Genomic DNA, 17,050 nt, shown 5'->3' on the forward strand with positions numbered 1-17,050 from the left:
TTTTTGTACTTATTTTGCACAAAAGCTCTTCATATTGCCTTTAAATCTTGTTGCACACAGATGAAAAACCTTCTGGGAAAATGAAGGGGGAAGGGGCTTTCTTACCCCTCTTTTTGGGGGTGCTGAGGGCAGTGGGGCATGCTGGGGAAGGGGTTCTGCGTTTGGGGACCATGGTGGGGTCTGGCTGCTGGATGCAAGCAGGGAGGAGGGTTGTGTATCAGCCAGCTGCATGGCTGTTGGTGAGGGACCACTGGCCTTTCAGGCAATTTTAATCATGGAGCAGGCCGAGAACAGAGCTGGTACAAGCCCGATGGTGGGTGGTATCCAGGGAACCAGGACCTATGAAGATGACATGCGCGTATGAAGTTAGTTGTCCCAGGGCACCAGCGTGATGCCTCCCAGCTCTTTGTCAGCAAGGCTAAAAATGGTGCGATTGCACAATGTGGACCGATACCTAAAATTCACCCTTTTTTTCCTCTCTCATTTGCTTTCTGAGTCATCTTTCCCTGCAGGCTTTGCAGATATAAAAACTCTCAGATGTTGATTAGGCGAAGTACTGCATGGGGAGAGACACAGTGCCTCTGGAGGCTCAGCTCAGAGCATGATGTTAGTAAGTGCTGGAATAAATGTGAAAGTCTCCCTGGAGCACCTGACTTCTTTTTTGCTCTGCAAAGCCGGTGTTTTACCCCAGCCAGCTCCCTTTGCCATGAGCTCCCTGGGAAGGTGGTGGTGCCCAGAGGCTGCGCTGTTAGCATGTTCCCTCCCCAAGGGAGTAACTCCAAACTGAACTGATCACTCGATGGGGAAAACATTGGCTTAAACCCTGCGTATTTTGAGAAGTTGGGGGTTGGTGTGTCATCTTTCGTTCCTGGGGTTTTTTTCTTTCTCTTTCACCATCTCTGACTTACCACTGGTGCTGGGGAGAAAAAGCTGGAAACAAAACAAATGAAGAGGATTCCCAAATTCCTTTCCAAACAACTGCTGCCCTCAAAGGAGGCACAAATCCTTGTAGAGCTGAGAAGGGGGCTGCACAGTGGAGTGCAATGAGCTGCTGGCCATGCCTCAGCCCCATGCTGTTGGGTGCATTTGTTAAAATTCAAAAATGAAAAGAAGCCCCCACATTCCCCCTCTCCCTGTGACATTTTGGTTTTAACCTCTACAGACATGCCTGTAGACATACATAATTTTCCAAAACCCCAGAAGTATTTGCTTAGGCCCTGTGCTCCCGGACTGCAGTGTGTCACAGCTCAGGGCCCTTCAGCGGAGCCTACCAACATGGGCGCAGGAGCTGCTGGGCATCGGCTGCACATATGCCTTGCTGTCTTCCCACAGAGCCCCTTTACGGCTCCGTTTCCACCCCTCCTAAATGGGATGGCCAAAAAAAAAACCACCTGCACTGGAACAGTCACCAAAAATTAGGCAGCCAGCCTGAAATATCAGCATTTGAGGCACAGCGTGCTGGGCCTGTGGCGGTTTCCCGTGCAGGCTGCAGGTGCTTGCACTAATGGGGCAGGGGGGAAACAGGGGCGCAGGGTAAGTGGGTTTTCCCAGGGGAATATGCTTTTTCAAGTGCAGTGCCCCCGGCCCCCAGCCCTTGGGCCCCATGCAGTGCTGCAGCATGGCTGCGGGCCAGCCGCCGCACCCCCACCCCCAAACAACCCCAAAGCAACCAAGAACCCACAAACGCGAGGAGCCCCGCAGCCCCCCTCCCGCCCCCAGGGGCGCACGGCTGCCGCACACCGCCCTGACCGAGGACTGTTCCTGGGGGGGGGTCGGGTCGGGTCGGGTCCGGTCACGTCCCGTCCCGTCCCGTCCCCCCGCGACTTGCAACGCCGCCGCGCGCCCTCCCGCGCCCCGGGGCCCCGCGCGCGCGGCCGCTGATTGGGCGCGGCGGGGTGGCACGTGCCGCCGCAGCATTCGCGCCGCCGTCTCTCGGCAATGCCGCAGACGCGGGCGGGCGGGTGGCGGCGGCCGGGGGCTCCCCGCCGCGGCCGGCCCGCACCTACGAGGAGTACCGGCAGCCGCCGGTGACGGCGCGGGACCTGCAGTACCCGGAGGTCAGTGGGAGGCGGGACGCCGCCCCGGGTCTCCTCGCCCGGCCCCGGCCCTCCCCCGGTAGGCAGGCGGGGCGGGCCGCCCGGCCCCGGTGTGCCCGCGGTAGGGGGGGGCCCCTCCGTGAGCCCCGGGCTTGTGCCCTGGGGGTACAGGCCGCGGTGGGAGAGGTCTGCGTGGCTGCGGTGGCGGGACAGTACGTGGCCTGTGAGGGGAGTCGGGCACGTTGCGAGCCTGTGAAGTTGTGGTGTCCCTCAGCAAAGATCTCATTAACAAGCCCCACATCCTCGGGGAACAGGCCGCCCTGCTCCTCCCCGTGCTAACCGTGCTCACCGGAGGGAGGTGGCACAGGGGCTGCGTGCGGATCGATCCCCCAAAGCGGGCTGAGGTCCGTCAGCAGCGGGGTGGCTGTGGAGCAGGGGCATGCCGGCCGTGGCTGTGCCGCGGGGCTGGCCGAAACAGGGCTCTGCTCACAAGCAAGCTTCCAATGCAGCTCTGCACCAGGATGAAAGCTGCTTGCTCTGTAGTGTTTGCTGTTGATACTCACGCTGATTAACAAAATGAGGCAACAAACACCTTTGTCTCTCTAGAGGTGTAGGATGACATACAGGCGGTGGGGCTGGCTTCTATGTGCAAAGACAGCTTCAAGCCCAGTTCTTCACCAGACCTGGGAAGAAGATCTTGTCCAGTACTTACAAAGCACTGTGTTTAGGTTGAATCATTCCAAGGGGTGTGTTTGGTTGAACAACTCTCATCACGGTGATATTCGATGGGTGCTGACTGCTGAGATTTTGACTTCTAAAAATGATAGTGCACGTTGCTCAGTGGAAAACTCTTTGGAGAAAGTCACAAAAAGTTTTCTGTCTTGCATTTAGAAGGCAGGTGATACTGCTTACAGGTTTGCTCTTAGAAAGCAGCTACCGATCCCTCTTTAGTTTTAAGAGACTGGGACCGAGTCTGGCAGCCTGCCTGCAGCCTGGGAAGAGCTGGTCAGGGTAGAAGTGGCATGGGGCGCTTGTCCTGGGGTGCTTTGCATGTCAGGGCTTGTCAGGTACCCTGGCTCTGGCTGGAGGGAATACCTCACCCACAGCTTCGCTGCCACCTGCCCCAGCGCTCAACTAGTCAGCGTTGCTCTCTTGCAGGGATGTTAGTGTACACTCAGGAATCGGTTTCCAGCTGGAGGTGTAAAAAAGAGGGGTGCACGTCCGCCCCTGGGGCCTAGGTGTGGCACAGGCAGATGCAGGTGGGTGAGAAACCGCAAGGCTTCAGCTGTGGTGATGTGCTCACTGCAGCCTGGGACGTGGTGGCGATGCCGGCGGGGTAGTGTTAACCACCCCGGGTACCCTGGCCCCTCTGGCAAGGGGCACTGGCACTTGGGAGCGCCCTTATCGCGGCCGTACCCGTGAATGACATCTTTGGGCACAGCCCTGCTCGAGGAGCAGCTGCCGGTGGCCCAGTGCAGCAGATTTCCAGGAGCCGGCTGTCAGGCAGACCGCTTCCCCCTTTCTTAGTTCCCCTCTCCGGTCGCTGAGCCTCGGAGGGTCCCCCTAAGCGGGAGCACCTGCGCTGGCGGTGGGCCGTCGGGGCCAGGCCCCCGCGATGGGGCGGGGGGCGGAGGGGCGTCCGGGCGGGCTGCGGGACAGCAGCCGGCTGGGGGCGAACGGCAGCGCCCGCCGCGCCGCCAGGTGGCGCCCTCGGCCCGCGGCGGGAGTGGCGGCGGCCGGGGCGAGATCCCGGTGTGCCGGCGCTAACCGGGCGCCCCGTCCGCCCTCCCCCTCCCGCGGAGCCAGGCGAGCGGGGCGGCAGCTGCCGGAGCGGAGCTTCCGCGGCTCCGGGGACGTGCTGCGGCGGGAGGAGTTCGCGGGTCGGGCGGCGGCCCCCCCAGAAGTAAGTGCCTGCCTGCCCGCGGGCCCCGGCGCCTTCGGGCGCACCTCGCTGGGCACCGGCTCTGCGGCTGCCGGGAGCGGGGACCGGGTCAGCACCACGACCGGGTAGCCCCTGCAGAGCCCGGCAGGCTGTAACGCCAGCTACCCGTCCCCGAAAGCCGCGTCCTGGCTCTCGGGCTGCCTGGTGGCTTGGGGTGTGCCCGCGCTGTTCTCTCATGTCACCTTTCCCCCGGGCTCGAACACCAGTGTAAGAGAAATGGAGCGACAATGTTTCTTAGGTGGTAGATAGGTTTGAGGCACCTGAGAACTGCTACTTGGTTACAAAATCACGCACTTTTAATGTCTGGATCATCCTTACAAAGTTGTAGCCCAGTAATGTCTGTTTTTTAACACTCCCAACTTCTGGGGCTGATTGTTAACAAGGTGGGGACCGTACTGATGGAAAAGGGATGGCGTTTGAGAAGGGAAAATACCCTTCCTTAGCTGATCAGTTGCTAGGCTTCAAGGACCGAGTGTTACTGAGTAACATAGTCTGCAGTTCCTTTCCTGTGGGTACGCTTGTCTTGGTTCCTTGCAAGTGTTTCCCCGGGGTCAGGGGAGACTGGGATTGCTGTGGGAGTGCTCTGTTTACCTGGGGTTGCTGAAGCATATCATGCAAAAGTCTATGGGAACTAGCACTTGGGAAGTAATTTAAATGGCTCGGAATGGATGAGGATCTCTTTGGCTATTGTTAAAAGGTGTCTGCTCTTTTGTGTGGGCTATTTTACTTCCATTTCCAAAAGCCTTTGAGGCAAGAGCTGATTTACTCTCCAGAAGTCTCTGACAAAGGCAGTTCAAGCAGTCCATGTGCAATTTTCATGGGTTTTTTAGGCTTTGGTTTTGTCTTGGATTCACGTCTCGTGCTTGTTACAGTATGTATAGCTACAGCGTGCACTTTCCATGAAAACTCATGTTGCACTGAGAATTCAGTGCTTTGCGATAAAGCTTTATTGTATCCTGTGTCTGGTTCCCCCTACCTTTTTATTTTGGCACCTTCCCCACTCTGTTTAACCAGTCTGTAAATCTTAAAACATTTAGTGGTTTATTTTTCTGGTTTCTTCTTTTCTTTGCCTCTTGCGAAAAATAAATGAATCACTCCTGTAAATAGCAAAAAATTTTGTTTCGGTGCCTTGTTACAATTACACTGCTTTTTGTAACAAGCTAAATAACACTATTACAATACTTTGTCAACATGATTCCTGAATAGTAGAGCCACTGAGCAGCTTTATTCTCCAGTGGTGCTTTTCTCTCTTTGTGCTATGATGAAATTATCATTTAATAATTTAACAGCACTTATCAAGTGCCTTTCATAGCATTTGCAGGCTTAGAACATGTGTGCTGTGTAGTTAAACTATTGCCGTACTTCATGTACAATCCTCTATCAAACTTTATTCCTGGCATAAGGTGACTTTTTTTTTCATTTAAAGAATTAACTGTTCGTGTCACTGTATGGAGAAATTAATTTTGCAAAACCAAAGGCTTAATAATTTGAATAAAGACAAAAAGGATTTCTTTTTTTTTTACATGTTCAGACTTTAGACACTATTGTGGCTTGTGCCCACATGTGCTGTGCAGCCAGATGAAGCTGATGGTGACAGTGCTGATGACATCAAGAGAGTGAGAACTGAACTCAAATGACTGACGATTTGGTCTTGTAATGTTAATGTAAAGTATATTTCTAAACCACTGGTAATTACTAATTACTCTTATAGTGATTCCATCTGAGAAGATGAGTACAAATGAACTAAAATCAGAGTTCTCAGCACAGTTGTGTCCTTCATTGCTTGAGTGGTTATTCTGTCATTTTTGGTTTGGTTATTCTTTGTGTTGTTTCCCATTAGTGTTGTAGGTGAAATGTCAGGGCTGACTCACAGGGTTAAGTGGCCTTTTTCTGGTTGAGCAGATTATCCAAATGTCTGTGTCAGGAGATGCTTGTCTTTGGGATAGAGTGTAGCTGATGCAGTGCTGTGTTTTGGTTCTGATGTGAGAATAATGCTGATAGGATACTGCTGTTTTTAGCTGTTACTAGGTAATGTTTATACTAAGTCAAGGACTTTTCAGTTTCTCAGGCCTTGCCAGTGAGAGGGCTGGAGGGGCACAAGAAATTAGAAGGGGACACAGCCAGGACAGTTGACTCAAACTAGCCAAAGGGATGTTCCAGACCATATGATGTCATGCTGAGTATATATAAGCTGGGGGAAGGAGGAGGAAAGTGGGGGCAACATTTGGCATTATGGCATTTGTCTTTCCAAGCAATCATTTGATGGAGCCCTGCTTTCCTGTAAATGGCTGAGCACCTGCCTGCCGATGGGAAGTAGCGAATTAACTCCTTATTTTGCTTTGCTTGCGTGTGTGGCTTTTGTTTTACCTGTTAAACTTTCTTTATCTCAACCCACAAGTTTTCTCACTTTTACTCTTTGGATCCTCTCCCCTGTCCCATTGTGAGGGAAGCGGGTAAGCAGCTGTGTGGTACATGGTTGCCAGCTAGGTTAAGCCGTGACAGGGCTTCTGAATTGCCTGCTTGCAAAAATTTATCTGTGGTTTTCTCTGAACAGAAAAAAATTTCCTCAAGTTGGACTTGGCTGCACAGGTCTCAGAAACTGTCACTGGTAATTCTGGCTGCTCAGATTATTTTTGCCTATGACAGAAAGCTCCGTAGGAAGGTGCCTTCAGGATTTCTGCTTTGATGCCCCTCTCCATCCCCCACCTACAGCCATGATACTGCTGTCCTATACAAAAGAGTTGACAGGAAAATAGCATCCACAATAATTTTCCCCATCGAGGAAAAACAATGTGAGTCTTTCATGCTGTGAGGAGTTAGCTGGTAAATTACTTTTTTGTGTTCTCTTTGGGGAAAAAACCCCTTGTGTTAATGGTTTTGGAGAGATCCGCAAGTGGCTGATATTCATAGCAAGAGAGTTCCCGCAGCTAGTGTGCTTCCTGTGTGCCTTACTGATAGAAACACACTGAGCCCTAAGGAATTGTGTATACCCTTGGTATTGCTCAACAACAGCTTCAAGCTCCAGTTGCTAAAAAGTAATAAAGTAAGCCAACAGCCATAATATATATTGTCTCTGTTGCATTTCAGCTCCATAGTGTGCCACTGGGTATTATGCATAGCTGCTTTGTTTGCTGTAGGCTTCCGTAATTCAATTGTATTTTTAGAGCTTGTCTGTCAAAGGTCATAAACACTTAATTTACACAATTTACTGTATTAGTTAGCAACCTCTTACTGCCATGGCTTCGCAGAAGGCTGTAATTTGTTGGAAATGCAAAGCCTTTCACAAAGATTAGTAACTGAGAAGAGTCCTTCTAGCCACAACAAAATACATCCAAGTATAGGTCCTGTGGAGTAACAATAAATAAGCACGGCAGAATTCAATAGATGATTTAGAGTGGTAGTAAAGGTGAGCACAAAGAAAGGTGGTCATTCTTAGAATGCTTCTCTAGTTTTGTACTTCCTAAGTATAGTGGTCAGGGTTTGCTCGAGAACTAATTAATTTTCTTCATGTGTAGGAAGGCTCATCTTGACTAATTTGAAAAAAATTAGCTTCAGAGTAGCTATGTATTACACCATATTGCAAAGCTGCTTCTGATCAGAAGGGCCAGTATTTTCTCTTGAATATCTAGAATGGTAGTGTGGTTTTCCTCTGAAACTTTATTTCTGCTTTCTGAATGCCTCTTGCTTAGTTAAATAGCATTATCAGTTAAGGGATGTACTTGGTAGGATTGACGGGACTTTCTTTACAAATGGTAAAAGTAAGTTGACTACATGTTGCAGAAAACGGATTTTGGTGTGCTGGAGACAGTGCATTTATTTCCTCCTTTGGACTCTTTGTGAAGCAGTCTTAAACTTTACTGGTTTTAGCATCACATCTGAAGTTGAGTGATAATTGGTAGGGGAAAGTAAATAGAAATAAGACTAGTTCCTTTAAAATACTTGCTGCTTTCCCACAGAAAAGGGGTACCATCAGAGAGCTTTGGGCTTTTTTTGATAAGAACAAAGAAATGGGTTAATAGAAAACAGTGAACCGCAGACTTTGAGAGGCAAATAGAAGCACAAGACGCCGTCTGTTCTTTGCGACAAGGATGTACGTGAGTTTGTTTGGGATATGGAATGAAGGGGCTTGAACCCAGGGTTGTGTTGGAAAAATCTCATGTTCCTCAAAAACATCCTGTAACTTCTGTAGCATTGATGCTTGAAGAGCTGTGTTTTTTCAGCTGAGTGTGCACAGAATAAATAAAACTGGTTGACAGGAAACAACTTAGCTTCAGTTGTTTCAGCTGGAAATACAGTGTTGCCTTATGATGCTTTAAGCAGGTTGTAACTGCTTTTGTATTTCAGAGCCTGGAGCCAGGCTGTGTGGACTTCCTGATGTCTATATGGCACCTATACTCATGTTCTACTGCCAGATTACCGTGGCCTCTGCTTCCCAAGGAACTATGCTACTCTGACATAGATCTGAAGTCACTTCTGAGTGGCACCTGAGTATTTGCTACCCACAAGATTGAGTACTAAGCAACACCAATAAAACTGTAAATCACTTCCATTTCAACTCCTCCTCTGCTTATGTCCGGGTTGAGGAGGTGCCTTTGGTACTGCCCTGGTCACTGGCGTGGTTTCTGTAGCTGTGAGTTGTCTCTGTTCCCTGTGCTCCGCGTAGGGAATTGCTGAAGCCTGCAGGTGGGGGAGCAGCTTTAGGACGGGGATCTCGTGCTTTCTCTGCTTCGGGTTTTTGGTGCCTTACCTGACGTGACCAGGAGAGGCCTCCCTCTACTTAACATTCACAGCCCTTGCGCTCGCGTCTGTGTGCCTGGTGGTGTCAGTCGGCAATGGTAAGGGGGGTGGGGTGGGTGGGGAACCCAAGCGAAAGAACTGGAACCTTCCATGTTAAAACTTTCCTGTGGAAGTAAGGCTGCTACTTCCATTTAGAGTATCAGGGCTGCATCACTCGGGCAAGTGTTAGAAATGCTGTGTAGCAACCTCTATGCGGGGATATTTAGAGCTGTGTCCCAGGAATAATGTCCAGCTACGGGCTGCTCTGGAATGGAGTGTGGGATCCTTGTGCTCTGAAATGGGTCCATTTCATGTGTAACTTCCCCCCCCCCCCCCCCCCCCCCCCCAGAAGTATGAGGGTGACTAATTAGCCCATCTGCCAGGAGGCGTGCCTGAGAAGGTGAGGGTGTCCTGGGTTCTGGCATTACTCCTGGGGCTGCTTTTCTGTGGATTAATACACCAGCACTGGCCTTTGGAGCAGGGACAGGAACCCAGAAATATTTCTTCCGTACAAGTGCGAGTGGGAGTGGAACACCAAATGGCAAAGCTGGGCTTTGCTCCTGGGTGGTAGAAAACCTGGATTTAAGTTTCATCAGACAGAAGGGAATGAAACCCTGGTGCCAGCTGTCCTGGGAGCATGTGTTAAGCCATTGGACAGATGTTACAACGTTCTCTTTTCTTTTGTACAAAGTGATTTGGGAGGTACCTTACAGACTGCCCCTGTCTGTCAGAGAAAGTTGAAAATGAAGCAGAAGGGGGAGCTCATTTCATTTCTGCAAACTCTAGGCTTTGGATAGTTGCAGAGCAGTTGGCTTTCAAATGTTCTGTGAGTGTCCTACCAAACACCGTTTTAAAGTTAACTTCTCTCTTTGGCACCTGATGCTCTTGTGCTACTCCTCCTCTGATCCTTTACTCGGGAAGTGTGAGCTTAAACACTTCTGTGTTTTCATGCATACAAATGTTTCTCTTGGGAAAGGAGTCAGGTCTAAATAAAACTTATTCCTTTTACAAACATTATGGAAAACAGGTATTTTGGTACATGGGTCAATATTAGGTCTTTGGCTGCCCTGTCTTTCTTAACAAGCCATTAAAATGGGACATTAAAAATGATGGAGGCAATGTTGGGGTTTTTTGTTGTTTTTTTTTTTTTAAGTGTTGTTGATTTTGGTATTGCAAGTGATCCCACTGAAATATAATAGAAAGAATGGAACTTCATGACTGCACTTAATGGTAACCTAATTCTTCTAATGTATATCAGTGATTGGAGATACAGGAAATGCCAAATCCCAAAGCAGATACATATTTATAATGTTAAGTGCAACATCTTTAAAATTAAATTATTGGTTAGGGGTTTTCACATATGTGTACATGTGATCTAAAGGCTTTTCTTGTGTACAGGAAGAAAACAAGAAATCTGCCGAAAGCAAGCCTTCATTCATTGTCTAGGATCTGAATATGCAGTTTGATTCTTCCTTCAAATCTTCTCTCTGATTCTTTTGCTAGAATGGTGTGTACCCAGTGCAGGCCTCATGGACTCTGCTGTGATTCTCAACGGCTATGCGATAACCTACGGGTTGAAATTTCTTTGAGGGTACTTTCTTTCTATGAATCGAGTTGTGGTTGAGTATTTCATGGATACTCCTTGAGAGGGAGGATGCAGGAAGGGATGAATCTGTTTATTCTTGAAGGAGAATTAACCTTCTCTTAATACACTTAAGGATCTTGGAGGGAAGTGGCATGATTTCAGTACCTGCCTTTCCCATTTTATCTGATAAATTAATTTCAGCTTTGGCATGGCCTATACCTTCACTGAGGAGGGAAGGGGGAAAGGTACAGTCCGTACCAGCCAGTGTATCAGACTACTTCAGTGGAAGGATGTGGGGAGTGTGTGATTCTCTCAGTCTGCTGGGTGGGCCAGTGTTTTACAGCCGAGGTTAGATCAAGGGATAGCTGTTTTTAAACACTTGTGGCTTTATGGTAGCATTAAAAATATGGAGCAAACCTACTCATTTCTAGGGTGAAATGCTGTGAGGTGCAGAAGGCAGGGGGGCACCCAGTCTCCAGTGAATGAACCTGCTAACTTCCTCCGAGAAGAAGGAACCGACTTTGAAGAACCAAGTCCATGCAAATGCGGTAGAGCCGCTCCTGTTTTGTCCTCTGCCAAATCTCCCCCAGAGCTATTACTAAGCTCCGATAGAGTTTTTTTTTCTGTGATGTTATGGAAAAAATATGGTTAATTATATTTCATATCAACGTGCCTCTGTGCTCTTAGCACTTGCTGGGACTGGAGGCCAAACAGCTTGAGTCATGTGGCTGACAGTCTGCTTTTTGGCTCCACCGGAATGAGTAAGAATTGGAGAATGTGCAAGAAAGTCCACAGCAGGAGTATCTTAGAGCTCTTCTTTTCTTCCCTCTTTTTATAAGCCCATAATGTATAGATAACATTTAGATTGATATCAATGTTGGAAGGCTTCTCTGAGCTGAATTTTTTGAAGCTTGCGTGTGTCTTGGTAATTCAAGATTGGGTAAACAGAGCAAACTGCAACAGCCTTAAGAATGTTTTATGGTGGCCCTTCTGGCCCAGCAAAATAGCTTTTTTGGACATCTTCTTGTTCTGTCTGTGTTTCTCTCCTTCTCCACATCTTCCCTTGCAGTCTTTTAAACCAGTACCTTAGTGGGAAAGGGAGGATGACCCATTCTTGACCCTAAACTTAATAACAGGATTGAGACCAAGTTTTTTTCCCCTCTCTTTGAATTTTTATTGCTTGTTCTACTATTAAAATAGCGGCATGTTTTCCTCCACAATTCAGTGAGAAGTCGCACTTTCTCAGACTAATGAGGAGGGAAGGAGACAAATGCAACTCCTACTCTTGCTGGAAGACTGACTCTTGACAGTCGTTTGCTGATGATCTAGAGGTCAGTAGTTCTTTTTGCTTCTGTCATGATTTGAAACTCTTGAGATCCAGCCATAGAAAGGAGTGGGCTTGAGAATTACTTCTTACCCATAAAGCGTTACTTTGCAGAAAATGCTAGGAGATGGATTAGTTGGTTAAGTTTTAGAATTGTACTAGTTGGAAGAGTCAGCGATAGGTGCTGATGACCTTGGACTCTTTCCCTTCTGATACTGAAAACTTTTCTGCATTTGCTGTTATATCTTGCTGCCTATGTCTGTGTCTTTGTTAGCTTTTTTTCCATGCTCTTAGCAACCCAGTCTCTAGGAAAATAAAACCTCTTTCACCTACTCCGATCTTTGTTTCTGTGCAAATAGCAACTCTACATGTGTAAATTGTCATGTAACCATTATGCCACTTTTTTCTTTTCTTATGTGTTCTGGTAAGGAAAGAAATAATTGCTGACACTTTATTGACTGTCCTTATTTTGATTTAATTAGCCCCAAGTTGAGTGGTATAGGGCAGGTGTCTGTAAGCTTCTTGGGGATTCCACAGACATAAGTGGAACTTAACTCCAGTTGTTCTTTCTGGGCTTTCCCCAAACTTGCGATACTACGTGCTCAAATGAAAAAGATGTAGAAGACAATCTGAGACTGCACAAATCTGTTTAGTGACTGGTTTTTTTCTGCTTCCTCTTACATGCCTAACACCATAGGAAATCAGTGTGCCAAGTGGTGTCTTCAGCATAAGCCTCTTGGAGCAGATAAAGCAATAACTTGTTTTTTGAGGGTGGGCCTAGGAGGCATTGAAAATGGCAAGAAAATGATGAATTTTTGTTTCCCTCAGCGGACTTCTCCTAGTTTTGTATGATGTATGGTTGGGCGTCTTGAGAAATGTAAATGAAATTTCCTAAACTTGGCAGGGAAGCAAAAACATCCACATAGGTATGTTTGGCTGAAGATGTAACTTTAAGGTGTACATACTAATACTGGGTGTGTGAGTACTGAAATTTTTGGGTTGCCTTTGGTCCTTTAGAAGCCAGGCGGCAAGGCTGAAGGAAGGAGAGAAGCCTCCATGGCTGCAGGCAAGCACAACATGTCTGTTTTAAATGGTATACTCCAGAACTGGGAAAACTGGAAGAACCAGATTTCTCCATCTTTCTGTCCTGTCATTGGGCAGAATTTTAAGATGGTACTGCAGTAAGCTCTTTATTTTGTGGCTTTCTGTTGTGGTGGGTTTTTTTTTTGCCCCCTGAATTTATTTTTAAGTGGTACAATGAGGAATGAGTTGATAGGTCACATGATTTCTGACTGATGTTTCACAGAAATAAGTCCATGTATGTGCTTTCCAGCAAATCAAAATATGATGTGGAAAGAATAAGTAAGGATTTCCAGCCTTGACTACACAAGCTATGACATAGGCTTCTGAAAAAGCTAAGCAGCCGAACAAATGCCTAATAGAAAATTTGAGTGGTATGTATCTATCTCTGGGGACCATTCAGTTCACTGTGCATGAAGGTTGTCCCCCAAGTAGTGCACAAACCCGAGCAGTTTTTGATAATTCCAAGTTTTTCATCCTTAATGTTCTTAATATGATATTAAATGTTTTTTTGAAGAGGTCCAGGTGTGTTTGGGTAGCTTTCTACTCTAGGCAGTTAATTTGTTACACTAGCAGAAATATTTTTTCACCTGGAAATATGTTGCAGTAATCAACGTTCTTTCCTTAAGAATAAATTGGTCCTTATCTTTTTACTTCTCTTTTTTCTTTATAAATTGGGGATGATTTGAGGAAAATATTTGGAATAAATAAATGAAATGTGTTTAAGTAGGTGCTGAAAAGTTTCCTTTCTAGAGGGATGGTTTGTTGTTTTGCTGGTAATCTTCAAGCAAATGTAACCCAAGTCTGGGAAATAGATTTGCCTGTGAATTCCTGCAGTTCATAATTTGCTGGTTCAGTTTTCTTTTGGACAAGATAGGTATTATAAAAGTGCAAACTCCAGCTAAGATTAGCTAAATACCTAGAGAAGAGAAATGGTTTAAAAAGAATTTGGTATCTATTACCTTTTGGTATAAATTTGCCTAAGGCAGGGATGCTAAAAGTCTGCACCTTCTTCCAGTTTCTTCCCACTAATATGAACACACATCTTCAAAGTGTTGAAATTCGGGTGTTCAACGTTAAATGAAAAACAAAGCAGCCTTCCTGCTCTGAAGTATGTGAGGGATTGTGATCTTTTGCAAAACAGTAGTTCTGAGCTGAAATTCTTCTCTGCACCAAAGTAAAGTGAGAGCTGCAGGCCCACACTAAGCACTAGGCAGAATTTTCTGCCTGGCCACCTCCAACGCGATGAGTGTCAAGTCTTGAAAAAGGTCTTGTCGGGAGCTCTGTTGCAGTGAGGAAGTGGCTTTCACAAATACACATACAGAAGCTAAAGATCTGCCGAGGCTACTTGCTTAAATGTTTCAATGTCTAGCTGCTTTGGCTACGCAAACCCCAACTTTCTGTGGAATGCAAATCCGTGGGGACCTCAGTGTTTCATGTTGAGAGGTTTTGGTGTGTAAATCTTGATGGTATGTTCGCGTTCGGGAGCTGGTATCCACTTGGGGCACTTCCTTGTAAAATTATAGTAGCCAGCGTCACTTGTTTTGTGCTGAACAGATGTAGCACTGGGGTTGGATGGTGCTTCCTCACCAGAGAACTCAGCGTGTTGGTTAGTGCTGCCTGCTGGAAGAGGAATTGAATCATGTTTTCATGTGTCTTCTAGACATAGAAAGCATCTTGTAATGCAGCTATGCATGCTTTTGGGAATGTTGTTAAGTAACATGTTTGTGTAGTTAATCTTCTAGGATCTAGTTCTGCTCTGAGACATTCTGGTGTGTTTCTTTAAACTGTATGTATGCGTGTTAAGTGGTGCACTTAACAAGGCCAATTTTTTCTCTGGCTTATGCTCCTGTAGAGGATTGCAAAGTTGGTGGGAACAGTGTGAACTGTCAGCTTGCAGTAACTCGTCTGTGGGAGATGTGTGTACCAAATTATACAGTAACTTCAAAATGGAGACAGTTTGTACTAGTCTGTAGGAACTTGAGACACACCATGCTCCACAATTACACCCTATTTTCCCATAGTATCGTTTGCTACACTCCAGCTTAAGTACCTGAATATCACAGAATTCAGTATGTTAGCTTCTAAAAGGAACGTTATAATAATTACGTGCGTATCCAGGATTTAGCTGTCTGCAAGTTTCTCTTAGGCAAGCGTCAGGTTTGGCACCAGCATGTGGATTCTTACCTTTAAGCTCAGTAAAAGAACAGGGGTACTGTAACAAACAACTTTAAAAAGAAACCCAAAACTTGCTGTTACAGCTGTTTGGGATAAAAACAAACAGGTAAAGAGCAGCTAGGGTATGGGTGTGAAACCATTGAACTGTAGTAGACAGCCGGTAGCTGTCCTAAAAAGATGATTTAGGAGCACTATTGATCTTGAGTTTTGTGTGGTTTTCCACATGGAACAACATGAGGAGATTTTTCCTCCAGTGCTTCAGTGGCTAGATTCCTCCTGCTTTTTAAATTGTGCTGTACAGAGATTCTCTGTAATGCCCTTGCAGGGCATTTGCTGCTGTTTGAGTGCTAGCACGCCTACCATCTCATGCCTGACAGTGGTAATGGCCGCTGCCTTCCTCCCAAGTTGAGGGAGAGGGCTCAGCAGCAGGATGGTTCTTACAGCTGGATTCTTCCTCCTCACGTATTTACATGCCCCAACTGAATTTGGCTAGTCATGTTGCTTTCAGTTGTCACTATGGTGGTTCTTCTCTTTGAATCCAGGCAGGGACTGTGTTATAAAGACAGTTTCCCTTGGGTGTTGCATTAAAAGCCTGGGATCTCAAGGTATTCTTTTCAATGAGGACAGGAGGTAATTGAGGGTTTTAAGCCTTTGGGGTTTAGGGAACAAATCTGTCATTTCCAAACACTTCAAATTTTTCTTTGAATCTTGTCACAAAAGATTGCTATAGAAAAGCAATGTTCCCCGTTACCTTTTTTTCCTAAAGACAGGAAGCTGTCTGTAGTATTAATGCTGTGCTTCTCTTCTAGCAAGACAAATTCTAAAGCTCATTTAGCTTATATCTTCTGTGTTCGTAACATTTTTTTAGTTATGGTATTTGCAGGCTAAAATTGTAATTTTTTTAAAATTACAGTTCAGTTTGGTAAATGGAAAGCAGTGAGGCATGAATGTCTATGTTGCATCAGGATAATAAATTTGTATATAGCAGAATTACACATTTTTTTCAACTCTTAAGGATAAGTACACAGCAGCCAGAGAGTTCTTTGTTTTAGGTTGGCTTTGAAATAACAACTTGAAACTTGTATGAAAACAAACAGGACTGACTTGGAAGTAGTTGCAACAGCCCAGACTCTGTATCATAATGTAGAGATTTCGCTCCTGAATGATAACAGTCAGTTTAAACTTACTATTTCTGCTGTAATGGTAGGATTTTTTAATTAATTTTTTTTGGCTATAGACATCTGTTCATTGATTGTCCTTTAGTCTTTTATTGTCCAGTCACAAAGTTTCATGAGGCCATTCTATAGCTTGTTGTTAGGGTGTTGGGCTCATCCCCGTGCTGCTGAACAATTTCTGATCATCAAGCTTTCTCTCCTAATTGCCCTTTCCCTTTTCCCTAGTTTTAAAAGCCCACTTCCAGTGAGCAGTCTACTATTGTCCCTTTGTTTAAAAGATAGAAAATAGAGGTAGAAGTAAATGACCAGTTTCTGCAACATTTATCCTAGAAAGGGCCTTTCATCACACTCTGCTGCTAGTTTGTTTCCTCAGAAGCTTTCACTGATGAGGTTTCAAAAATTCAAGTAGATAGTGTTAATCAGATCATCTTTACGCATATGCTTGTCGGTGAGGCTGGTGAGGCAGGATTCCTCTCACAGAAGCTGTGTTGATTTTTTTCATGCGCTTGCTCACTAATTTTTTACTGGAGTCTGTACTGATCTGACTCTTCGCTAGAGGTCTTTGCCTGCTTCTCTGTGGTGTGGCACTTGGCTATAAATGCTTGCTTTTTGTCGCCTTTATTGCTATGTCTGCTTAATCCTGGTTTTAAAATAGTACAGTTTCTAAAAGTGCTTGTCACATGCTTTACTTTTGCTTGTGTAGGTTTTCAAAACCTGAGGAAGTACTTGTTAGCCTGAAACTTCTAGCAGTACTTAGGAGAGGAGGCCTCTATATTAATTTTTTTCTTTCTGGTATTTGGTGAGAGTGGTTTATTAATAGGAGCCTTGTATGTAATGGAGCAAGAGGCATCCATCTTCAGGCTTTTTGCTAAGCATCTTCCTTAGAGGTAGCTTTTACAGATAGCATTCATCTGTTAAATAATCACCTGATGAAAGTAAGAGCATTTTTAATAC

The 17,050-nt window shown here is 46.1% G+C and overlaps 1 protein-coding gene across 1 annotated transcript in view; it reads left to right on the forward strand.

The window, feature by feature from the left end:
• Positions 1 to 3,651: 3,651 nt before the first annotated feature.
• The window catches only part of CFAP299 (cilia and flagella associated protein 299), a 221,640-nt gene continuing 208,241 nt past the window's right edge, over positions 3,652 to 17,050 (forward strand). The window contains 1 exon segment of the mRNA XM_040582333.1: positions 3,652 to 3,961. Coding sequence (XP_040438267.1) covers positions 3,652 to 3,961 — 310 coding nt within the window.

This window comes from Falco naumanni, chromosome 1 (genome assembly GCF_017639655.2).
Source record: "Falco naumanni isolate bFalNau1 chromosome 1, bFalNau1.pat, whole genome shotgun sequence".
In the NCBI taxonomy this organism is placed as follows: domain Eukaryota; kingdom Metazoa; phylum Chordata; class Aves; order Falconiformes; family Falconidae; genus Falco; species Falco naumanni.